The following is a 26468-nucleotide window of genomic DNA, read 5'->3' as shown; positions in this document are numbered from 1 at the left end:
AACATTCAAAATATATTATTATTTGTCTCATTGATTCCCATACCCCATGTTGCATTAGAAAGCCCGGTGACATCTGTTGACATGTGAAAGACCAATAAGCAAAAGACTGTCAGAAAACTGTGCACTGGTTTTAGAAGTTTTAGACAAAGCAACATATCTGAGGTCTTCTTTTAGAAAAAAAAAGATGCCTGTCAGCAAAGCGTAACCTGCAAAAATGAACAGAGACATCATGAAGCCAAGTAAATTATTGCAAAGTCAAGGGGCAGTTTTTAATGCCAAACTCCGCTGGAATACATTTGGTGGTTCAGTCCTTATTTACATGCCCACGTAAGCAGGTGGATACCTATGGTCTCCAGTTTCCCAGTGCCGCATTATCACATCTTTGTACTGTACATGTAAATAGTCTCATACAGACTCAACTAGACTCCAAACAATTAAAACTGAGGCAATATAGCTAGATATAGATTTAGTTTCATCTTAAATATATGGCTATAGACTTCTCTGATTGTGTGTGGGAAATGTGTGGAGTGTGTTTTTGTGTAATGTTGCACGTGTGTGTGTTTCTGTGGTGCCGGTTCAGGATCAAGGATGCGTCCACAGGCCGTGCCGTTTAACTCTAATGGTGCTTTCTGTCTCCGTCTACATATGTGGAAAACGGAGGTGAAAGTAACAGAGACGGAGCAAACTTCGTTTCCTCTTCTCAGTAGCGCTGCTGCTGTTACTTTCTGTCCTGGCAGATTTGGTTCTAGGCCTAGCTCTGCCCATCTCCTCCAATCTATCATCTGACCTTTGAACTCTGGAGCCCCACATCCTGCTCACACTACGGTACTTATCCGGTTGATAGGCTTGGATTTGGAGCTGCCCCCTGTACCGGTCGCTCCAGCCCCTGTCACCTGCGGCCCCTGCTGAGGCTGCCCGGGGTGCTGGGGGGGGTGAGGGGAGAGAGGTGTAAGAGGGGTAAGGGGGGACGAAGGGGGGGGTAAAGGGGAGTGTGGTGGGGGAGGGGGGATAGAAGAAAGAGGAGGGTACTGGGGCAGATACGGGCCGGCGGAGGCTGCGTGATGCGCATTGACGGTAGCGGATGGTAGATTGTGGGGCAGAGTGCCGAATATGAAGTGTGTTTGGTGGGTGCTGTGGCTCACTGGGTGTGGTGTGTGCGCGTGTCCTTGGTGGGTTTGGGAGTGTGCGTGGGGGTGGGAGAATGACAAGGTTAGTGGAGGTTTGGTACCAGGGCCGCCGGCCCCTCTGACAGAGTGTGTGGGCTGCACGTGGTAGAGGGCGAACTGTTGGTTCTGGGAATGTTGGGAGAGAGGAGAAAGGGGGGGGGGACATCCCACCACCATGTTGGCGTAACGACCCGGAAGCCCATGCTGGGAGAGCTGGGAGAGATGGGCCAGCTGCGGGTGCTGGGCGTGCGGTGGGCCAAGCGGTGGACGACAGGGTAGAGGGCCTCTCTGTATAGTATGAGGGGGCACTCCTGGCAAAGGAGGAGGGACAGTTTGGACATGGTAGCGATGGTGATGGTAGTAAGGTGGTGGCGGCTGCACGGTGCCCGCGTGACAGTACTGTGCGTGAAGTGCCTGGAGCTTGGAAGCCCCCCCTTCCAATTGGCATAGAGATGAAGGGGAGTGAGGAGGGGGCCCTCCCGTAGTCGGTGGGGGGACAGGTGCGGGGTAGGGTGGCCCCGGTGGAATAAGGGGCCCTGGTGGTTTGGCGCGTTTGCTGCCGAATAGGGAACCCAGGAAGGAACCGCTGTTGTTGTTGCTGCTCCCCCCAGGGCCGCTCCCCGCTCCTGCTCTCTCTGCACTGCTGGAGACTCCCCCAGCTCCTGTCCCAGCAGTGGTATGTTGCTGCCCCGGCCCACCCCCCACCCCCGTCCCGGGGCTCAGGATGGGGCGATGAGGCCGGAAGTCTTCTGTTCCATAGCAACCAGGAAGCACACCTGGCAGTGGATAGCGCTGGTGAGGCTGTGGGCTGCTAATGATGGAGCCCTAGAAGATAAAGTATCATCGAGTTTTAGAATAAACACTAGAGTCTTGCAATACATCCCGGTTCCCGCTTATTATCACACACAGGAAATAACTGTATCTGGAGGTGGAAAACATGCTAGGGTAAGTATATACGCACATAGTCATGCAACAGGTGTCAGTCCAGGACACACACATGCATGTACACGCACACACCATGTACATACAGTACTTGCTCGGGAGGATAAAGAACCAATGGGGGAAAATGCAAATCTAGTGAAGGTTATAGGTCTAATTCTAGTCTTACATAAAGACTTACTTCCATTGTACTGTCCAGAGAACCAACACTGTTCCTGCGACCACGTTTCCCTGTACCCCACCAGGAAGAACCAGGTTAGCAAAGCATGAAAGATTGGAATATTTTTTGCAAAAAAAGGCAAGAGTTGCATAAGCTGTGTCTGACTGTCAGCAAGAAAGAGAAACAGGCGGTAGCAATAGAAACAGAGACCAAAATCATGCAACCCAATTCATCCCAGCTGGTAGTAATGTAATCAAGCTGAACCTGTCTCCGATAAGGCAATGTCTCACCTGTATCCGATAGGTCCCTGAGAGAAGAGCTGAGCGCTGTGCGTTTGAGACCCTCACCAACTGAGCAATTGTCATCAAAACTTGTTCTTCCCAAGGTGCCATTCACAACATCGCTCTTCACACCTACGCCTCCTCCAACCACACCTCCAGTTAGCAAGCTGGGCCGCATCACACCTTTCTGTTTCTCCAGTTCCGCTGCACATTTACACACAGGGCACAGGGGGATTTGAAATAAAATTGAGGTTTAGCACAGAGAAGAATGACCAGAAAGGATGTGAAGAAAACGAAACATTTTGACTGACCAAAAAGTAACATTATGGTTTACAGGAAAGGCCAGCAGATGGGGCTACTTACATTCAACTCTGTATTTCTCCATTTCTTGCACTTCAGCAATACTCTCCCTGAGGTCGCTAACAAAGCGGGTGCGGTCTTGCTGACTGGGTGCCATAAACACAATAAGAACCTTCCTCTCTCCACCCAGGACTGCTGAGGTCAGACGGATGCCATGAGGGTAGTCTAGATGGGGGGGGCAGAAATAAATACTCTTGTCATCACAAAATGCACTTAAGAACAGTTAGAAGGTGCAAAACAGAGATTGCTTCTTACATGAGTTCTGGAACATGTGCACTTGCATTTCAACCAAAGGGAAAGATTGTCTGAAACTATAAGTCACTGAGGTTTTCTTCTTCTGGAAGATTTTTGTCACCTAGTACACAACAGAAATAGTATAATGATTTTTTTTAACAGGTACTTTAGGAAAAACTGACCTCTTATCTGCCACATGATAAAAAAAATGATAATGTAAATCTTACCACGAGCAGGTCATTAAAGAGAAAGACCTCCCGCTGGTGCACTCCTGTCCTCTGAGGTCTGTTAGGGTCAGGCACCTCATAGAGCTGGCAGCAACACACCAGTCTACGATGGGGAAGGGACAGCACCTACATAGACAAACACAGCACAAATAAATGACAACTTTTAGCTAAATAGAACAATATATTAAAGAGCTTTGTATTACAGGATAAACTCACAGGCTTCTTGCCCACAATGACTCTTTCCACTGCCTGCACTTGGGACACGTGGTCATCATTGGTCCTTAGCTCCCATTTCTGTATTCTCTGGTAGATCCCAACCAGCAGGTCTCTAGGTATGTCCTGGCCATTGTCTACACCTTGAGTGGAACCAAAGAAAGCTATTTTAGAGTTGTCACACAGAAAACGTATAACTTTAGCCATATTTTAAAAGTTGCAATATGTGTTTGATGAGCTCATGTAGAGGGTAATTTGATCTTTTCTGTCCAGCAGCACCTCTCAAATTCTTGATGAAATCCTCTAGTTTCATTTTCCTCTCAGGTTTGACATTGGGACTGTACATATCTGTGTTGAGGAGGATTATGGCGAAGGCCAAGATGAAGATGGTGTCGGGATTCTGGAACTGTCGAACCAGGGTCGGATTACACACACAGTATCTCTGACTGAAGACAGAAACAAATTTTGTGTGAAAAAATAAAACAAAAAGATTATTTTCATTTTGATGCAGCATCCAAGCGACTGAAATGAATTCCTTTAGTGATCTATAACAAACCTGAATGCCTCTATAAGCCGCTCTACTTTTTGGGCTTCTCCTTGAACTTTAATCTGTGCCTGGAACTTCCTCAGAGCATCATCGATGTCCATGCCTGAGAAGTCCATCTCATCCACCACACAGCTGAAACACACACGTCAGAAGTTACAGATGACACGTCTCTACCCTCCAACTTGGATATTAAGAAAAATTAATCCTATATATGGGCAGGAGATTAAAGCTGCTTCAAGATTGCATCAATTTAGACTTGGCATGAAATATGTGAGATGGAGTGTGCGTATACACTGACATATTTTTGGGCAATGTAGATGGATTTGGATCATTCAGACATCTGTGTCTGACATGTTTTAATATATTACAGCCATCTGTCTCAAATACTCACTCTAAAACATCTTTGTTGAATTGTTTCTGTCGGTTTCCCAGAAATTCTCCAATCATCTGCCTGCTGAGACCCTTTCTCTCCAGAATGAAGCGAGCAATGCCAACAGGAGTGTCAGACACAAAACCTCTTTCTATCAGGTACTGGATCCCCTTCTCTGGTTTCCTGTTGAAGAAAACCCACCAAGGACTTTTCTTTTTGCTCCAGTATTACGACATTCGATATATTTTTCTCAGTAAAACAGCTACTTGTGTTGTGTTTCTTAGTACATCTTACTTGTTAAACAGATTAAGACCAATACGGTACTGGCGTCTCTGCACCACGTCACTGTTGAAGGGGGGCGAGTCCCAGCTATGGCGGCTCTCCCTCTGGTATGTCTGCTTGCCCAGAGGAGGCAGAGGCTCCCGCAGGCTGTCCTGAGATGAGGAGCCTGAGCTGCAGTTGACTGTCTCATTAGAGTTGGTCGTGGAGTTGAGTGAATCATTGTCTCCATCGGAGCAGCACGGCTGCTCCAGGCCCCCAGGGGGCAGAGCTGTAGAGGAGGACGACGACAGAGGGGTGGTAGGAGGCTGCTGTGGGGACGAGGATGATGAAGGTGTGTCAGGGTACTGATGGTGGTGTATAGGGTGGTGGTGATGGTGGTGGTGGGCTGCCACCTGGTGCGGGATATGTGTGGGTATGGGTCTGCCAGGAGCGCGAGTCTGGCCCTGCGCAGCTGCTGTGGAGGTGGTTCGAGTACCTGTGTTGGGGGAGTGTTTGAGGGTTCCCTGAGGGGAACCTGCACCCACACCTGGCTCCTGCTCAAAGACCAGCGTTCTGCTCAGAGAGCCTCGGTCTGAACGATCACTCATGTCCACTGAGCTGTCGCTGGGCGGCTCAATAGTGAGGAGAGGCAGGTGTGCACCTCTGAGACGATAGTCTCTACACTCTGTACACGGGGTGCTTCGCCGACTGTTACTGCTGCCGCCTCCCTCAGTGTCCCTACTGTCCTCTCGCCCTCCCACACCGCCACCAGGACCCCAGTACTCTGTATCTGTGCTGCTAGGTGCCCGGTCAAGGGACAGAGGGGAGGATGGCATACCATCATCCATATAAAGGGTGACATCACTGTACGAAGTAGCTGTACTGTCACCATGCATACTGAGTCCTCCTCCAGCACCCCTGCCTCTTTCTCCCAAACCTCTTTGGGAAGATGGGTTGCTGCTGCTGCTCCACACACACTCCCCAAAGTCTTCACTAATCCCTCCACCCTCCTTGCTGCCCTCCTGGGAGTCATCGCGACCTGCACGGCAGGTAAGGGCATCATCTATGGAGTCAGCTAAGGATTTAACCTAGAGGGAACAGAGGGTGAGCTGTTATGATCGCACAGTTTTCACACATCTAAAAGAAAAGAGGAAATTGTCTAAACATGAAATGATTTATCAGTAGTTTGCTTGTAAGGTCTAAGTTTGACAATACAGGGGACGCTGGTCAAGTTTGGTTCATTATAATGTTTCTTTGTTACTTTCTGTCTCTGTGACTACCTTCATATTATATAAAACTTAGCATTAAATGAACTTGACGATGACTACTGAAAGAAACAACACTCTTACCTGCTTGGAGAAGGAGTCCTCTAAGTGGGTGTAGTCTCCTGTGCGGCCTGGATCAGGAGAGTGAGGAGGCCCCACGGCCACACTGTGGGTGAAGTTCGTTTGTGTCTGGGCCTGCTGCTGAGGCTGTCGCTCATCAAACGAATACTGCAGTCTCATGTTGGACAGGATGATGCGGCGCGTCATGCGGCTCTCTGAAGCTGAGCTTCTGAGGCGCTCAAAATTTTTGTTCATGCGATACTGTCTGAAGGCTGTCTGAATGGTCTTTGCTGCTCTGCGACTTACAAAGGAGCCACCATATTTTCTCTCCAACATCTCCACCTGAAATAGGGGAAGGTTAAAAAAACACAAGGTAAAGGACGAAATCACAGTCTGAATGCTTTGCACCCATACTGCTCCAGTGAAAATATGTTTCCTACGGCTTACTGCTTTCAAAGAACACATTTACAAATATATTCTTGCGACTGATACCTTCTTATCCTGCAGATCTGTTGATAGTTCATAGCTGTCCGAAAGAGCCTTGCATCTCTTGTTCTCCTCTTCTTCTTGCTTGCGAAGAGCCAAACTTGCAGGTTGGTGGCGTGTTCGCAACGCCCAGGCCAAGCTGGCTGAGCTGGAAGCTGTAACGCATGAAGGGCCCCTGGAACCGGAGGGCGCGTTGCTGCTGCTGTCACTGTAGCGCTCTGAGCCTCGAAGGTAAGGCGCCTGGCTGAACGAGGTGTCTTTGTGGGTGCCCGTTTCTGGACACTGGGATTCCCCTTCCACACTGCAGAAGAAAAAAGGAGTAGAAGCTATAAGAATGACTCACAAGCAGCTTCACTAAATATTCCAAAAAAAAAAGACTTTGAAGTGTGTTAAGTCTTAAATGGAGACTGAATGAAAAATTCTGTAGGATAGACTTAAAAACATACTAACAAGGACTTACGTGTAAACTTTTGAGCGGTGCAGAACTAACCATCTCTTAGTGGAGCTCATGATGAACTTATAGAAAAGCAATATTCTGGTTACTTTCAAGCAGTGCCAGTCCCGAGACCTGACAGTATTGCTTGCCTGGAGAATAAATAGGTAATCCAACAGATATAAAAGGTCTCTGTCATGTATCGTCTTTCTTAAGAGTCCAGAGGAGTAGTTAATGTACTACCAAGCGTTTCCAAGGTTAGTATGCACTTTTGCACTCTCCTTGTTTGACAAACATAACAGTAACCAAATAAGTGCCAAATACCAGCAGCACCATACTGACAGGAAAAACCAGGTTAGCGCTAGCTGTACGACAGGCACCATCAGCTTAAATACTGGAATTAAACGCACGCAATTCCTTCCAAACTCACTCACTCAGTCCATTATGCGGCTGTAAATGCAAGCAGTTAAGAGTACCATCGTAATCCAACTGAATCCTATTTCCAGTCAGGATAGCAATAACAACAAAACCTCTCAGATATCAGTTAGTCCCAGAAGTCCTTCAGTGTCCTGTTATCCAGATTTGATGAGACAAAATCCACCCGAGTCAATCACTCAGTGTGTGTTTGGGAGAACAACTGCTGTCACATGTCCCTGCCTACATTTCCTTCTTGTGTTAGCCGCACCCCCTCCAGAAAGTTGTGTCCTGTCCCGCAACAAGGCACAGAGTGTGCAGTAAGGGTCAAGGATGTGTGGGAGCATTAGAGTCAGCAAGTGAAACAGATTTTGGCAGTAAAAGACTGGTTGTATAGTGTTAACCTTCAGTATTGTTTAAGCTCTGCATCACACAGTAATTCACATGACAGAAACATGACTGAAAAATGACTCTTTTGACCATTTTAGGTTTGAGTGGGTCATTCAGTGTCCTCCTCCCTCCCTCCCTGAGCTGTAGCTGTTCCATTGGATCAAAGAGACTTCCTGTTGTTAGAGTTTAGTTGGTAAAAACAAGACAAGGAAAAGTCTTCACGGGCAACAAGGAAACTATTTTAATTTGTTTTGGTTTTGATGTTGTAAGCGATACTGTTGAAATTCAAGCCCCGCAGTTCGACAGACTTAGAGTCGTTGCTGTCGCCAGAAGGGGAAAATACAGGGCAGGGTTTTTAAGAAGGACATCCAGTGCCTTCAAGCAAAACATGACCAAGCTAATTTATTGTTGAGTCTAACAACAACTCTAAGAAAAGCTTTAATATGTTGCATAACACAAGAGTCATGTTGAAACACAGTTTTAAAGAAGCAATTCTGACATCTACAGGATAGCCCATATTACCACAGTTAAGACAGGATCCACATATATTATATTGTGAATGTGTAATAATATATTATAATTACACCGTGCTCATGAAATTCATCACAATACCAAGCTATGCTTTGCTTTCATTTTCAACAAGTTTTTGCGTATATCTCCTCTTTCTCTGTGCAAAATCATTTATCATTCCTCCTCCTCTGCTCCTTAAATAGAGAAACTGAGAAGCGGGAGGGGGTTGCTTGGTGACGGTTGCTGTGGGACCTTTGTGGGCGGTGAGGCGGTTGTTAGGAAGAGAAGCGTGGTTGCCATGACAATGTATTGACTGTTATCACCATTTCGGTGGGTGTTGAAGATGCTCCACAGGTTGTGAATGACGGTCTACGTAATACTTGCCTTTTTACGAAAACACTAAAAGTAAGATATTTGTAAAGAGTGAATCATGAAATTACTGTATGGTCTAAACTAGCTATTTTCGATAGATCAATCTTTGGATGAATCGTTACTATATTTATGTTGGCTATTTACACATTGTCTTGCATAACCTGTAGGAATATGAAATTCTGTCTAATTCAAAGCGGCTTCAGTTGGCTTCTTTTAAGGAAACTGGGCACACAAGTGCCTCTGCATAGCATCAACAGGTAGACTACTGTATGATTTCCAGCCGTGCACGTCACTTGGAACAAATGCTACTTTCATTCAACAGCGTACCTAAAATATGAACTGAAAAGGAATATTAGAGAGCTACAAGTCCAGTTCCATATACCTGTCTCTGAAAAGGCATAGCTGATCCCCAGATTTGAGCTTTTAAGCTCTTTTAAACTCATTAAAAAGGAAAATCTAAAAATGCAAACCAAATGTAAAGGTGACAATTTCTCCACTGCCACCAAATAAGAGATCAACTATATGGATTATGTGACCATATAACTGTGTTATTCATTTGCACAGACTGTATGCTATAAGACGGGTGCAAATATCACAGATTTATGTTTCTTTCTTTGAGCGTGGGGAGAACATTTGTCACACTGTAAAATATCCAGGTTGGTGAAATATTAAAGAAAACATTTTTAAAAAATTCTCCTATCTAGGTGCAGTGCAACCCACGTCCAACTGTGCATGCAATGCTCCCTTAAAACTCTGGCTATTTTTATTTTCACCTGAAAAAAAAAAGATTTTCTCTCAGATTCAGTCAATAACAGCTACAAAACGATAAAGCCAAACTGCACAAGCTTCGGCTCAAATATGCGAGCGATATTTGGGAGACTTTTGAAATACATAATGCAATTTCTTTTTGCCCTCATCAGATCACAATAATGTTTTAAACCCTTCAGTAATTGGTTTTTTCTTACTTCACAAATAGCCTAAATAAAATCCTCAGAATATGTCACTAAAGCAGACACTGATGCTATCAAACCTGTTCTCAAACTGAACTGAAATGCAACCTCAACAAAGTTTATGCAACAGAAATGAAGCACAGCAGGCCCTATAGAAATGCTACACTTAGGCAGCCTCTTTACTGAATGTGCAACTTTCAAAAAACAAAAAAATGACAGCTGGTTATGTTTTACAGTTACTGCCTGCTGGTGCAGGGACCTCCCCAGGGGGAAAGCGTTTAATTTAGAGTTCCCTGCAGTAGGAGCCAGCCAGTAATATGCGGTAAGAGACTAGAACATGATATCTGAGTAAAAAGTTTGTTGTATAAAACATGAGTGTGGCCATATCGCAGCTGGCATCTGAATCTCATTATTTATGTAAGAAACACTGTATTCCTGTTACACAGAGAGGCTCTCTCTAGAGGCTTCCGCATAAAGACCAGCCCAGGGTTTTACTACCTCCTATCATTTAATTGGAGATGGGACAGATGGCTGGAATGTCATAAACAGGAAAGAGATTGCTGATGGTGTTTAAAAAAATTACAGAAGTGGGTTATAGAAGTGAAATTGATAACAGGGCAGATGAGAGAAAGTGTATGGGAGCATGCGCTGTAAAGGACAATGCCAACTTCATGCAATCCCCTGCCTTTTTTCCCTTCATCATATAATATTGATGTGCTGACGGTGTGTGTATGTGTGTTTGCCTATGCGCTTATGAGAGAACAGCAGTAGGTCCGACTGTGTTATCGAACCCCCAGCGGGACATGGAGGCTGAGGGATTAGCCTCTCCGCTGTCTGCAATGAGATGCCAATAATTGCATCGATCTGAACGTTGACTCATTTCCACCTGAGCATAAACTCAGCGCAGTTATCTCATATCCTTTCTAATCTCTTCATCTCTGAGTTTTTGTGTTAATTTTTCCATTTGTCTCCGAGCTTATTACCCAGTATAACCCTGCCAAGCTGAACGTGGACAATGAAGGATAAAAAGTGCAGCGCAGACCTTCAACAAGATCCAAGCTAATTACTTTGGAGATGTGATGTGATAATATTTGCCATTAATTTCAGGACTTAAAGAGATCAGAAACCACAGAAATGAATCCTCAGCTGGAGCAGTCAGTATTCTCTTTCATGGCCAAACCGAAAGGAAACAATAAAATCATTCATGGGTCAAATCGGAGCATTCCTGCACCGCCAACACTCTCCAGCCATTTCACCATCTCAACCCATGAGCTTCCCATCGCACACATGAACACTTTACACTTTCTTCCTACTACCTGAAGCCTCCAGTTCAAAGCCCAATAAAGAGGTACTGGATGAAAATGTTGTACAACTTGTTTGGAAGGCTCAGAATTGGCAGCATTTCTTAAACCTTAACTCATCAGATAATCTCTGGCACTAAAGCAAAAAAGAATGAAGAGATAAGTGTTGTATAAAGAGACAGGGTGACAAGATAGTGTAAACTTTTATTGGAAACTGACTTCGTTTTCTCGTCTCTTATTACACTTGCAGTTTTTCTGAGCTTGACATCTGTTTTTGAAACTTCCTTTTACTGTCAAGCTCTACTGATTCACTTTCAGGTTGGGTACAGCTGATTTGGCATTTAGCATCTTGTGAACACACTTCAAAGTGCCGCAAAGTGCTGACAACTCCTGCTACCAGGCATTCAAACTAACATGCCAAACATTTGCAAGGGTGTTTTAACTAATTTACTTAAAGTCATTTATTTCAAACAGACCCCATCTGGCACATGGTTATATGCTTTCTTTGCAGTTCCTCAAGAGCAGCACTCATAACAGTGGCAGATTACCAAGACTTCTAAAAGTATGTGATCTGTCAGCTGACTGGCATTTACACTCTGTCACACAATTACCCGTCAGAGCCCATTTATATCCTTTCCTTTCCATTTTTCAGTTTATCAAATTGAGTTTCCTTCAATAAAATTGCATCTACTGAAAACAGACCCCCATTTATTATCAGTTCCCGCTGCCGTCTGTCTGTGATGGTTAAATATCACCGTCTGTACACACAGCAGTTAATCCACTGTACAAGCCGTGTCATGAATTTGCACCACTGCATTGTAGGCCGCCAAAAGCACACACCAGTGTTACAAGTTGTCTCATACAGATGCCAAAATAAAGTCTTTTTGGGGTAGTTTTACACGTAAAAGAAAAGTGAAAAAGCTGAGTTCTTACCATGCTGCTACTGTCAGAGAAAGTCCCACACTAACCGGAACACCGTAATAATAAACACACCCTCTCTCGCTCTCTCTCTGCATACACACATGGCTCCTGCTCACCCCGCAGAGCAGTACAGGCTACATTCTTGACGATCCTTCGACAGCTATGAACTTCCCTCTCCCTGCCCAGCTTTTTCATCTCCACCCTCCTCTGCCAGATCACTCACACGCTCACAATCACTTGTACTCCACACGAGCAAACCAAGCAAATAAAACACATCAAAACACAGGAAATAGAGACACAGAGAAGTGCATTCATTTATTGAAGAACAAGAGGATAAATTTAAAAAAAAAAACATAATGAGTGCTGTTTCATCTTGTGCTTTTGTATTTTTATAGGTTTTTACAAGTCTATGAGAAGCAAGTGAAAATGAAAGACACATGGGCTGTGTGTTGAAATGAATATGGGCAACATAACAAAAGACATGCATGTTAGTTTAATCACTGATTAAACTGGCATTGGGTGTGAATGTGAATGCCTGTCTCTTTGTGTTAGCCCAGTGATAAAACTGTCTATCTGTCCGCAGTGTAATCCAGCTGGAGCCAACTCCGGCTCCAGCCACGTCGTGACCCCGAATTGGATAAGTGGTTAAGAAAATGGATGGATGGAGAGTTATATGCCACAATATTAGTAAAAAATAGAGCGGGAGGCAAACAATGACACATTTTAAAATGTAATCTTCTATAGCACGATACTACAAAATAATAATTCTCCTTAATATACTTTTATAAAAGAACCCTTTTCCGAAAAAGTTGGGACGCTGGATAAAAGTAAATAGTGATGGAATACAAGGACTTGTAAATCACGAAAATTGTACACAGTAAACAAATAGACTGCTAAAAATGTTTATTGCTTTTTGAAAAATCCATGCTTTTGAATTTGAGGCCAACGACAGAAAGAGCAGCAGCATGTTTCACACTGTGATGCATCACCATTTCTTTTAATAAAGCAACACGGGTCCCGATTCTTTCTTCATTTCAGCCACTCCGTGGTTCAACTCTTCCTCTGTCGTGTTTTTACATTTCTGAATGCTCTAAATGTTTTCAACATGTCTAAACTGCAACAAGCCCATTTTAGAACTCATCTTTCACTGTGATGCTATTAATATACATGCAAAATGTGTTAGGCAAAGCCTTTCCTGTATAGACGTCATGAAGATGTCAGCATCTTCGAAACCTGTTTATCCTGTCCTGCATTTTTTGAAATGTGCTGCTGGAATAAAATTCAAAATGGGCTTGGGAAAACAAAAGAAAGACCTGTTTCAACATTTAATATAATTTTTTTAACCTATTTACAAAGTATAAATTGCATAGCTGTTGTTTACATTTTAAACACTGTCCCAACACTTTTATAGAGATTGTAAAAACAGCTACATGTGCTAAAAATAAATTAAATACAATTTGAGTCAAGAAAGCCAGTTGGTTGGAAATAACACTTTAACCAAACTATAACAACATGTCATAGATAACTATGCATTTCCTGTGTGTTCTGCAGTGAAAGGTTACCATGGAAGGCCAATGCAGAGCACAGAGTCAATATAACGCTTAACTAGAATTACTAGTATGACTTCCTGCGAATACAATGGGCTTAAGGTGTAGATACATGAGGTGGCAGATATGTATGAGCAACATTGGTGCATGACTCAAACACAATTAGCAATTAAAGAAGCACAAGCGTCATCTTCAGACATTTATACAGGAGAGAAATCCTTGTCTTCGGGAGCTTGGAGTCTTTTATTGAAGATGAAGATGAAATCAACAAGACTTGACTTTGAAGTCATGAATAAAAATGATAATAAACAGGTGGATATTTATCAGATGGAACAAATAAATTAACAGGCTAAACAACAATGTTTTTATATCATCATATGCTAGTTTCTCTGACAATACATAATCGCTGGAGACAGAGGTGTAGAGCGCTTTGCACAGATAACAAATAGTGACTACTGTGCACATCCAAAATGACATGACTCAGCTAGTGGATCTAAGATAAACATGAGTGTGACAGTAATGAGCAGGAGCTAGTGATGTGATCTGACAGCCTGATATGGCTGCAAGTAAAGAAAAAAAAAACAGCAAAGTATACAGAGAGAACACAACATCGAGATTCCATAAAGTCTAAATTAGCACACAAAAATGATACCTGGCTAAATCAGTGACAGCATACATAAAAACAAATACGGCATGCATTTCTATTTTTCTTGCTCCGATGCAGCAAGACTCAGTATTTTTGGTACACAGCGAGGTCTCGGTTTTCTGGCAGCATAAGCTGCGATATCCTTTTCACAGGTAAATGTGCGAGCGAGTCGTCGTGCGGTCAGTCACACCTCAGCTCAGCGAGAGGAGGGGCTACTGCAGCCCGAGGCAGAACAACAGAACTGATGGGCACGCTCATCCTCACCCTCCTCTCTTGGAAAGCAACATGGGACAAGCCAAAGCACGTGAAGAAACACAGGACAGGAGGCAGACAGAGCAGACAGGGAGAAAGAGAAAGAGGAGGACGGAGAGTGAAAAAAACACAACAGTATGAGACACAAAAGCAGAAAAAGCAGAAAGCAAACAGACGGAGACTGGGTGGCAATTTTAAGTTAAATCTGGGACATGAAGGGATCTTTATTAAAAAATATGCTTTCTATACACAGTTTAAGCAGCCACGGCCTTCTAATACCACTAGATGGCAGTGTTGGACCATCATGCGCACATGTGTCTGTGACTCAGTTAAAGGATAAATGAAATAAGGAGAGGACAGAGGGGGAGAATTCACCAGGTTCACTTGTGATTCAGTTCATCTCAGTCCCAAAGCTTTCTGAGGACGAGTGCTTCCTCTCACTCTTTAAAAGAAGCTGTGTGTTTTTCAGGCTGGTAGAATTGCCTAGCTATTAGTCACACCTGGGAGTGGTAGGAGACTGAAACACAGGCTCTTGAGAGAAGCAGGTAACTGGCAGACAATGATGGTGACAAATGGACTGGCCACAGCGTGAGGGAGAGATCTTCAGGTGGTTGCCAGGTTTTGGCATCGCAATGTTTCTAATGGGGTTTAAGGGGTTTTATTTATTTATCTTGTACTCACTGTAATTAGGCCCCATGAAGGCAGCCCTTACCTGTCCTCCTGCTGTAAGCTTTGGTCAGTAGAAGGGCAGCAGTACTGATGAAGACTGACGAAGCTGTGAACAGTCAGACTGGTGGGAAACAGAGTGGCAGCACTGCTCACTGCCGTAGGAGTGGAGGGAGCCGAGGTGGGCTGCCCTGAGATAGATGGCGGCCGGACACTGACAGGAAGGACCAGAGATGGACAACACACACACACGCACGCACAAACACACACACACACACATACAGAGATGGAGAAACCAGAGAAAGACAGACACATACAGTCAGCACCAAAGCAGAAAAAGCGACAGGCAAAGGAAGCAATTGAAGCTGCACATTGATAGTGACAAATCATAGCAATGGTAGTACAAAGAATGGGACATTTAAGAGGAGGAATGTAATGCAGATGTGCGACAGCTAACAAAGTGTAATAACAGTAAGATGACTGACATCATCAAGGCATACGCCCCCACCAACTACACAAGTTTTGAGTTCTGACAGATAAGTTACAAGTGTATTAAAGAGCAACAAAAGCAATTTAAGAAAAACAAGTAAAATGGGGAAAAATGTCCCTTCGCTAAAGTTGTTAAATATGTTTTATTAGTGAAACTCCAACCACTCTAAAGGATTATATAAAGCTCGATACGAGTTCTTCAGTGGGTCATCCTGTATGAAAATGGGAAACCACTTTCTGTAATGCATGCAAAAGTGCACATATAACACAAAAGCCTCTCTACGCTGGCAGAAATCAGAGATGTTCCATCTGCAGATTGCGAGTGAACGGTGGAAGAGGGAGCAGTGGTTGAGATTAGCATGTAAATGGCTGGTTTCTCGCTGGGGCCAGCTGCTGTCAAGGACATGCAGTCCCTGTCATTTTAGCATGGAAACACTGGGGGGGGGGGAAAAGCACAGAGAGAGGGAGGCACGAATGCAGCAAAGAGAGTAAGAGGAAATAAGATAATGCAATACTTTTGCAATTCATTGTAGTTTCCCAGCTTGTTTTATGGAGAGCGGTGCAAGGACGAGGCAGCCAAACCGAATTTTAGGGAAAAACAATGAGAAGCAATCTCTTGTTAAAGATAGACTGTATTTAATATTTTTTCCACTATCAACAAATCCAATGAAAAGACTAAACCAACAAAGACTTCATTCTATTTACAGGCTGGACTATTGTCAAACAGCAGGAGTATTGTAATGTTGCTGTCAAAAAAAGAGAAATCGATTAATAAGCTGCGAAACACAGAGCTGTAAGGCTTACCACAAAACACAAGAGAACACAATACTCCACTTTTAATTATCCAACACTGGCTACCCATTTAATTGCTGTCCCCCTACTAACCCATTTACACCCTGAGATTTTCAGATAGGAACCTGCTGACTGTTTCCACTTGACTGTTCACCACAAGGGTTATGGAAATACCTGCCTTGTGAACTACAGTGTCTTTCAAATCCCTTTTTTAAATTATACTTTTAAATTTTCAGGGTTTTGTTTTGTCCGTCCCTACCCTCACCTATGGCCACGAGCTGTGGGTAGTGACCGAAAGAACGAGATCGCGGATACAAGCGGCAGAAATGAGCTTCCTCCGAAGGGTGGCTGGCCTCTCCCTTAGAGATAGGGTGAGAAGTTCGGCCATCCGGGAGGGGCTCAGAGTAGAGCAGCTACTGCTCCACATCGAAAGGAGCCAGCTGAGTTGGTTCGGGCATCTGACAAGGATGCCCCCTGGGCGCCTCCTGGGTGAGGTGTTCCAGGCATGTCCCACCGGGAGGAGGCCCTGGGGCAGACCCAGGACACGCTGGAGAGATTATATCTCTCGGCTGGCCTGGGAACGCCTTGGTGTTCCCCCGGATAAGCTGGAGGAGGTGGCTGGGGAGAGGGAGGTCTGGGCCTCTTTGCTTAGGCTGCTGCCCCCGCGACCCGGCCTCGGATAAAGCGGATGAAGATGGATGGATGGATGGGTTTTGTTTTGGTCTCAGCTGTTTATTTATACTGTACAGTGTAGCTTTTCACTACACTGTTACAGAAAATTACACTGCACCCAAGAGTGATCTTATATTGCCCTTTTTGAAGTTTTAATACATACATCATTGACATATTTTAATCTTTTTCATAGCATCTATTCTTGAAGGTTTCTCCCTTTTTCATTTTAAGTACAGCATGTGCAGCCAAAGCCTGACATGGTTTATGTTTTGTGCCAGAGAACACAAGGACTAGAAGACATAACAGTGAGGCACACTCTTGCACTGAGTGACATGCTCCGTCACTACTACGAACATGGGCACTGTAGTTTATTCTCAGTCAAGCCCACATACACCCTCCAGCTTCCGTAAATACTCACTAGAACACCAAATCCACGGCTGAAAATAGTCCCCGGCAAATATGGTATTTACTGCTGTTTGAGTAGCAGTAAATGCCACTACACTGTTACAATTACCAAGCATCTTTTACTGAATATACATTATTGTGACTTTCTATGAAAACAGTAATAAACCCAAATCTGCAGCTCCCCTTAGCTTAATAGAGCTTTAGGTTTTTGGGGAACAGTGGAATATTTAGCAGCTAATGAGCCAGATATTTTCCTCAGGAATTAACAGAGACAAACAACAGAACTAAAAAAAGAGTGAATATTGTATAATAGATTAAATGACGATCCTCCCCTGTATCTGCTAGCAAGCCAGACTCAGACTCGAGCATTCCTTTATGTCTTTCTTCTCATTTTTCCATTTTTTATCTCTATTTACAGCAATTTATTACCATTTCAACTACTAACCACTTTTAACAATTTCATTTTTGTCTATTCTTTTTAGCTCACGTTAGCAAATAATTGCAAATGTTTCATATCTTACTATAATACACAAAATCTCAGTCTGTCTGTTTGTTTCTTTGTCCACAAACTCCGCCCACACCATCAGGACTTGAGCAACCGAACTTGGCACGTAGGTACATCTCAGGCCCCTGAAGGTTCTTAGCAGTACATGATAATAAGGCATCATCATGTTGCCTAGCAACCATTTAGCCATGGGTAAAATGACCCGTTTTTAAAATGTATGTACCTATAACTCCTTATAAAAGCATCCTATCATTTTAATGTCGTAACAATAAGATCTCATTTGTACCCACAAAACTTGAATTATGCATGATATATTATGACACCATCACGTTGCTTAGCAACAGGCTAAAATGACCAATTTTCCTATACATATTGAATTATAATATCTAATTCATTGATGCGTAAAGTACTGGGCAAACACTTTGAGTTACCCCCAATTCTTTATATTTCATTAGGAAAATGGGAAATAGGTGCAGTGATTTAGTGAAATGTGCAAGAGGCAGATCTACTGATGTGGAACAGGATGGGTTGTGCTACCCTAAAATAATCTCTTTCCATTTTGCATATGACAATAGCTACAATTAGCATTGAATATGAATTATAAAACTGAACATACTGCGTTTGACCATTAAAAAATGGTTCAGCCCACAGTGTTGAAACGCTTTATTTCTTATTTTCAGTAGCAACTCAGATCTATAATTGAGAGCGTGTGAAACTTGAGACTTTCTAACTGATCCACCTCATGTTGTGTAGCATTCTGGATTTTATACTTATTAGGCGGCATGATTATTTATTATACAGGCTATACAGTACATAACATCAAATGTAACTCAAATGTTTAATTATTTGTGTATATACTTGTAGCATTTGATGTGTTTTACCATATACAGTACATATTACAGAATGTAACACCTGCATATGTGTAAAGAAATGGATATGATTTTCCCACCCCATCTGATTTCCATGCCACCCTCAGAAAATGTATCTAAATCTCATATATAGTATATAAAGCAGAAACAGAGCTTAAACAGTACTAACACATTTATGATACTTTTCTGCAATAATTCCATGAATTTTGACAACATACCCATCACTGTTGCCTGAAATGCATTGGCAAATCATGTCAGAGCCTTCATGTGTTTTACACACTTACTGATGACTCTAATCAAAATGGTCAAATTTGGTTAGTCACTCCATAAGATCTGTTGCCACTAATTTTCAATCCAGTCCTTGTGTTTTGACATACCTCAATCTTTTCTCCCCGTTTTCCTTCTTTAAGAATGGCTTCCTGACAGCCAGGTTCCACTGACAGCATTTCTTATGAGGCTTTGGCAAATAGCAGACGAATCAGCTGAAGGACCAGATGGATCCTTCAAGTCTTCACTGTATTTTTTTTCTTTGAAAATCATCTTGCTGGTGCAAAAACGGCTCACAACTTTTGCATAGTACTGTATATCACTGTTGCAGCCATTGACTGATCTTATTGTTGGGTAGCTTGATCCAAAGTGATGCAATTTATGTGCAAAACGTGAAGGAACTAAAGCTTTAAAATGAAACTACTTGGGGTGAAGTCATGGTTGTGGTTCTGCAAATACTTCATGGGCTTAGTTGACAATGACAAAAGGCATACTCAGTTTTATCCCTTAATCCTCCTGATGACATAACGTTTACATATAACCTAATAGATGTTTGACAGGATTTCACTCTGACTCTGCCCTTTTTAATACTGGCTCAGTCAAAGAAGACACAGATCTACCACACTAAGCAGCGATTCACATCCCATTGCTTTAATTTTAAGAGCACTTTAAGAACTACGAGAGTGGTCGAAATTAGAGCGTTTAAAGATACAATCACGTAGGTGGAGCGCTCGTTTGCTTAGTGCAGATGAATAAAAAGTTCCAATTAGGGTAGCAAAAAACTGTCAGTAGCTATTTTAGCACCATATGATGTGGAGTGATAGTGCTGGATTCAGTGTTTCCTCAAACCTGTGCTGGGCTTGGGGGTGTCAGCGTGTAGGTGAGTGTCTATGTATAGACGAGTGAGCAGAGTGGGAGCGAGGCTCACATGCGGCAGTCACAGGAAGACATTCAGCTTCATCTTTGTGGCAGGTTTACATACCACAGCGCACATCTTACAAAGCAGCCCACAGGTCAGAGAGCACTACCATTTACATCTGTGTGGCTTTCCAGAGTTTTAATGTGAAAATCCATTCGCCTGATTTAATGGTGCGAGCCACTTCAAACTGTGCTTTCACCTTTTTTTTTTCCTTCTTTTTCTTCACCATTGTCTATGAAATAAGCGTGTGGGAGCGTACTGCGTCATCCCACCTCCAGCCTGACCTGGCTCACTCCTGCTGACAAACAGAGATTTTTGATGTAGCTTCAAGTAGAGTGTGTTTTTATCCCCACCACCACCACCACCATCTTCCACCAGTTCTTCCACAACCAACCCCCCCCCCCCCCCGGTTTTCCACCGCGAGCTTGAGTCTCCTGCTGCTTGGCAACAGGGCGGACTGCCTGTGTGGGCGTCTGGCGTTAAGTGCCAGGCAAAAGCACTGACAAGGAGGGGCATAGTTACAGTTATGATTCAAATACACATACCAGGCACCTGCTGTACCCTGTGAGTCTGAGTGCACGTGTGAGCACTTGTGCACAGGTGTCTGTGTCTGTGTGTGTGTGCGCGCACGCTCTTGATTATAACTGGATATGATTCATCCAAATGAAGAAAAATTAGGCTTCATTTGAATGTGATGTGGGAGACGGAGAAGGAGTAATTCAAGAAACTGATATCACAGCAGATCACCGAAAGGGATATTCTTATTATCCAGAGTATCCAAAGAAACCGCATCCCAACTTTCCAGTGAAACAACATGCACCGCGCGATGAAAACGTGTGGCGGCACTCATCTGTCTTCAATATGTCTCCCGCATCTCCATCAAGTCGTCATTCAATCCCGCTTCTGTCTTTCGCCCTGCTCCTGCTCCCACTCCTACCCTCTCTTCACTTCTCTGTATCTCTCTCTATTCTGTGTCTCTCGCCCACAGAGTTCTTCACAGAAGAGCTCACAGCGTTCCCACGGTAACCAGTCTCCCTTATTCGGCTCCGCAGAACGTGTGCATGAGTGTTTGACAAACATCCCGCCTCAAAAGTGCCCCTTATCTGCATCTGAACGAGGGGGAAGACAATGCTTAAAGTCGTGGCCGAGAAAAGACTTGGGAATCACGCCTCTGTTGGTCAGATGCTGAGTCCGGGGGCAGTACGCGCAGATTGGAGGCGATTTTGACTACAGATTAGATCAAATAGGTCGACTTAGGATAAATGTCTGAATTCCTCCACTGCACAAAGCACTTCAGACCTTGACTACCTCAAGTAGCAGCATGGCACAGGGAATTATGAGTAAATAAAGTTAAATAAATAAATAAATAAAATGTCCAACTGAGTGACCCTGGGAGAAACAGGCGGAAAACATGGGAAGACCTTATAATTCAATCTCTTTCCCAGTGGATTCAGCTGAAGTCCTAAATCAAAATCAATCAATCCAATCAAAGTTGACTAATCTCTGTATGACACTGGCTTCATAATAAACTAGTGCTTTCAATGTTTATTATTCTTATTCTTAGCAAACTATGAGCCACGTTCTTTTCTCTCCTTTATTATTTTAAATGCTACTGTTAAATGGAGGCATTGCTTATTGTTACAATGGCAAAAATGGGAGGTAAGGATCAAATTGTTTTTTGTCTTAAAATGAGTTAAGTCTTCATTTTTGTAAAACTTTCTAACTTTCTAACTTCCAGTCTAATTAATCTTAGCGAAACAAGCTCCAGTTTAAATGATAGAAAGAGTGATGATGAGCAAAACTCTTGATACTATAGCGAGGGGTTCATAATTAGATCCCCAGTGATGACTGGACAGCAGCTTAGCACTCCGTCCTCCTCACTAATGACCAAGCAAGACCCATAATCTCTGCGCTAATTTACAGTACACTTGATGCTGTTAAGATGCAATCTGCACACAGCTGCCCTCAGTAAACAAAGCAATGGTGGCTGCTCCAAACACACGAGGACGGAAAAGGGAGGAGGGTATGTCAGGATCAAGATACAGGTGAGGGGAGCAGGAGGGAGGGAGGGATAGGAATGCAATATCGCAACTGTCTTGAGGACAGCTTTACAGTTTCCACAGCAACTCGCATGCACATTTCACTTCCTGTGGAAATCTTTATATCACAGCTGCTTATTTGTCTCCTCGCCATTTCAAGAAAGTCGGGTCTGATGATACATGCAGCTATAAGAGGAATGAAACTGGGAAGGGATGTTGTTTGAATGAAAGCGGCATGGGTTTGTGCCTAGAAGCACAACAACATACTACTTGAGACAATTAACTTTAACATATTACAGCTATAATTTTATCATTTTCATTTTGCCTATCTATAACATGTGAAGATAACTGCCTCATCAAACCTGTGAATCCATCAGCGTTTCCATATAATCTCTACCCCGATAACAAAAACAGAAGCTAAATCTGTGTGTTTCATCTTAATTATATAGAATATATGCAGAAAGAGGCAGGTTCAGCGGTCAGTCTACACCAGAGATGAAGCACAGGTGCGTGTTTCTAATTGGTCTGGTGATATTTAAAACAAAACATGCATTTTCATGAATCCAGACTCATGCATAGCTAAATATAAATGAACAAAACTATGACTTTTTCTTCGCGTGCATGTATGCAGCCATGAACACTCACTGCACTCAGAAATGGCAAGTAGAAGGCAACAAACACCACCCACATACAGTTGCCTCCCACATACACACGCACACACACATCCATCATTTAAATTTACATCAAGCTAAACTCCATCACTGTAATCATTAGCACCATTACGATATTTTAATTCCCGGCAACATTATTCAGTCCCGAAACCAAAAATATTAACAGGTCTACGATTGGGTTCTTGTGAGATAAACAGCATAAACAGCTGCAGCTTCACTGTATTATTTTTCTAGAAAGTCATGCCAGATCCAGAGAGAATAGATTACCTCCCATCACTTCACACAGCATGTTTCGAGAAGGTCAGTACAGGCTCAGCCGAGCTTACCCACACATTTGCCCGGGGCCAGTTGTATCTGTGCTATCTTTGTTATCATAGGATGTAAAATTTAAGCCAAAAGGCTAAAATGAATACACATTATGAGCTTGATTTTAGCCTCAAGAATGAAAATTCCATCAGGAACAATAACCGTGCTTCAGTTAAAGGCAAGGGAAAAAAGGCAGATGAGCACAGAGGGGAAGAGAAGGAGAACAGCACAAAAGTAATTTCTGCTGCTTCTCTGAGTCATATCTGCAGCAGTGGGAAACAGAAACAGCGAGGGGGAGAGAGTGAGTGTATGTACGTGGGTATGTGAGAGAGAGAGAGTTAGAAACGAAGAGTGAGAGAAGGGGTGGAGTGGGGGTTGTGAAAAGGGGATGGCTTATGTGTAGTAGAGCTACGTAAAATTAGCAAAATTGAGCTCCTTCTGAAATGAAAGGCCATTATCGTTCTCCATATTCTCTCAGAGGAATTAATGTCAATTTCCGAGGGAGTAGTGAACATGCCGTCGATGGCATGTGTGGAGAGGGGAGATAGATGGAGGGATGATGGAATAAAGAGACGAACGGAGACTCGAGCACCTTCACGGGGCTCTTTGGAGCTTCTGAATTCTCCCAGTGTGACAGTCAAAGTGGAGTGAAGAGAAGAAAGATAGCGCAGATCTTTTCTTTTTTTTTTTGCCATTACATAATAAAACTGCTCTGAGCATGAGCACTACTGGGGTTGTCACCAAAACCTCCTGCCTGTCATCCTATGAGCTGTTTGAGCAAACTTACATCCATGTAGCACATAAACAAGGACACAATCTCTCACCCACACAATGAACTGCCACATCTTCACGACATGACAGGCTCTATTGTCAGCACCAGGGTCGCATCAGCTTTATAATAAAGGACATCCCAGGTGATGTCCTGCAAAGCGGGCATACACACTCGCAGGAAAGACACACCGAGGAGACACACACATGCACAGCAGCAGTTGTCACCTCTGGGCCAGTGGTAATTATACTCCAGTCACACTAAATGTCTGTCTTCCTCCCTCTTTCACACATTTTTGTGCACTTACACTAGCACGTGTACTGTATAAACATGCACTTGTTCGCATACACATACATGCGGAGGGTAATACGAAATACATTTGCAGAAGTCTCCCAAAATAACCGCCGCACAGCGAGCTGTGGCAGTGCCCTCAACCCTTCTTGGAGAAGGGACTTCACGTCAAACATCATTTCACCCCAAGGCCTCAGACTCACATTGTTCACACTGCCATTAACAGCAGGAAAAGGATGAAACAGGGTTGCATTTGGGACAGCTGTTTATGATGTGCCGCTAGGAGGAAGAAGAGGAGAGGACTTTGTTTTGATGCAATTCTTGCACGCATGGCTAATAGAAGTGGAGGCGGGTGGGGGATTAGTTTATTCAGTTTCTTTGTCTGAGATCAAAATTGTGGGTTATGTGACCCACACAGAGACACAGGGAAGAGAGGAGGGCTCCTGCTGGAGGACCAAAAACTAATTGGACATAAACAAAGGCAGCTCTCAGAGCCTTGCCTTCCCTTGCCCAGACTCCCCTTTTCATCTCTCCCTCCCTCTTATACACACTCCCGTTGACAGATGGCAAATCAGTGTGTGTGTTCCACCTTTTTCTCTTTTAGACTGAGGCATGCTGAGTAAGGTCGCTCAGTCACTTTCCTCCCCCTTGTCATCCCTTTTCCTCTCCCCCTTCCTCTCCCACATCTTCCTTCTGTCTCTCCCTCTGATCCGAGCCATATTTAGCGTGTCACAAGCACTGACGATAGAGAAATTCATGTTTGTATCTGATCCACTATCAGAGCAGAGCGTATTGTCACTGACCTAAGCTAATAGGCCAGTTTTGGGCTAGACTGAGTCACAGCCAGACAAGCACAATATGGCTCTGCTGTGCGGGTGACTATTTATTAAATGTGGCACTTCATATGATACGCTTGTCTGATCCTGGATCCAAAGTCAGCTACAATGGCTACAGGCAATTAACAAGGGAGAATCAGCAAGATCTACATTTGCAATTCATCACTGCATTTAACACCCACATAAATAACTAATATGTGCTTCTGTCTAATGACTAAGTCGCCCCTAGGGATGAGGAGAAGGGACCAGAGACAACTCTAATCGATAAGGGATTTAGTCAAATCTGAGTCAGTCATTGATAAGAGGATTGGGACCATAACAACTCAGACAGTGAGCGAAATCCAGTAATAACTGCTAAGATGATTGCGTGTTGAGAAATACATATGCACAAGAACAAACGGCTTCTGTTACCAAGACTGCAACAATTTATTTCACAGTGAGCTTTTTCACATGAATTGCTGCCTACTCACAAAGCTTAATGCTTCCAGAACAAAAGCTGACTCTATCTGCATGTGTGTGCGTGCGGGTGTGTGCGTGGTTAAGTAAAAGCAAGGACAGATGCACTTGCTGTTTGCCAAAGCTGTGTTTTGGAGCACTCTAACTTCAGGTCAGCCTTGAGTTTGGGGGGGGGGGGGGGGGGGGGGAAACTCTCTTCGAGACCAAGCAGCCGACAGTTCAGAGCGAGGAAGAAAAGAAAAACACACTTTGAGCAAACAGTGGGTAGATTTTCATCCAGAAATGCTTCTCTTGCCTAGAAAGTTCAGATCTTTATGAAAAAATAAGACTCTCCTGTCTGGGCCCATGTTTTCCTCAGCATACTACTATGCAACTCCTACAGGATTCACATTTAAGACGGAGATCAGTGCACAAATCATCCTCTCTGCAGGCAGAATCATACACAGCATGATGAAATACACACCTTGACCACTTATCACTCCACTCATAATCCTCCAGCACTTAGCATATTTCCTCATGGTGGTGTATTAACACATTTCATCTTAGGTTCAGTCCCATTACTGCGAGGATTATCTGATGCTTCGTACAGCCTGTCATCATGTTGGCCTATGAATGTTCTGCCACACGTAGCTATCATGCAGACTGTGGTCATTACTATAATTTAGAGCCACTTGGACAAGATTATTGACATTCATTACAGACGGAAGATAAAGCCAGCAGAAGAGGCCCGTGTATTCGAGGTGAACTTACTTTCGGCGCAAGGTGGAACTGGTGTTGGTGTCTGTGCTGTCAGTGCGTTCAAGCCGGTCTGTGGTGGAGGAGCCGCAGGAGAGACCTCGCGTCAGCCTGGTGTGGGTCCTCCTCTCCCTGCCGGGTGCTGGAGTTGTAGCTGATCCGGATATCACCTGAGTTGTTGAGGTGCTACCATTCCCGCTGCCACCGCTGCCACCAGCACCGCTGCCATGATGGATGGGCAGGGACAGGGGCTGGTTGTGGTTGTAGTTTTGCTCGGGGGTGTCCGTTCCAGGGGTACGCGGGCTGCGTTCCTGCCTCAGGTCCTGGTTCTCTTGGCTGACCCGGTCTAGCTGGCCCTCCAGTTCCTCGATGCGCCTGCGCTGCGTCTCCAGGAGCTTGGCCTGGCTCTCAATGATGTTGTTGAGCTCCAGGAGGTACTCCACTGCCCGGTTTGGGCTCTCTGGGCTGGTATCCAT

The 26468-nt window shown here is 43.9% G+C and overlaps 1 protein-coding gene across 3 annotated transcripts; it reads right to left on the bottom strand.

Moving 5' to 3' along the window:
* Nucleotides 1–451: 451 nt before the first annotated feature.
* On the bottom strand, nt 452–26468 carry iqsec2b (IQ motif and Sec7 domain ArfGEF 2b). 3 transcript variants are annotated; one of them, XM_085345670.1, is made up of 14 exons: nt 26008–26468; nt 6576–6870; nt 6108–6425; nt 4792–5846; nt 4519–4680; nt 4137–4259; nt 3860–4026; nt 3584–3723; nt 3368–3493; nt 3162–3261; nt 2910–3071; nt 2556–2750; nt 2287–2336; nt 452–1977 (listed from the first exon to the last, which is right to left on the bottom strand). In XM_085345670.1, the coding sequence occupies exons 1-14, from the start codon at nt 26466–26468 to the stop codon at nt 640–642; spliced, it is 4692 nt and encodes a 1563-aa protein (XP_085201796.1). In that variant the 3' UTR covers nt 452–639. The 3 variants fall into 3 exon arrangements, with proteins under 3 accessions (XP_085201796.1, XP_085201797.1, XP_085201798.1); XM_085345671.1 differs by having other exon boundaries at nt 816–1991; nt 6084–6425; XM_085345672.1 differs by having other exon boundaries at nt 816–1991.

The sequence above is a fragment of the Diplotaxodon limnothrissa genome, linkage group LG20 (assembly GCF_057381915.1).
Source record: "Diplotaxodon limnothrissa isolate DT_005_m linkage group LG20, D_limnothrissa_male_GT1.1, whole genome shotgun sequence".
NCBI classification, from domain to species: Eukaryota; Metazoa; Chordata; class Actinopteri; order Cichliformes; family Cichlidae; genus Diplotaxodon; species Diplotaxodon limnothrissa.
The sequence above is the reverse complement of the archived record's forward strand: the minus strand, read 5'-3'. Positions and strand labels throughout refer to the sequence as shown.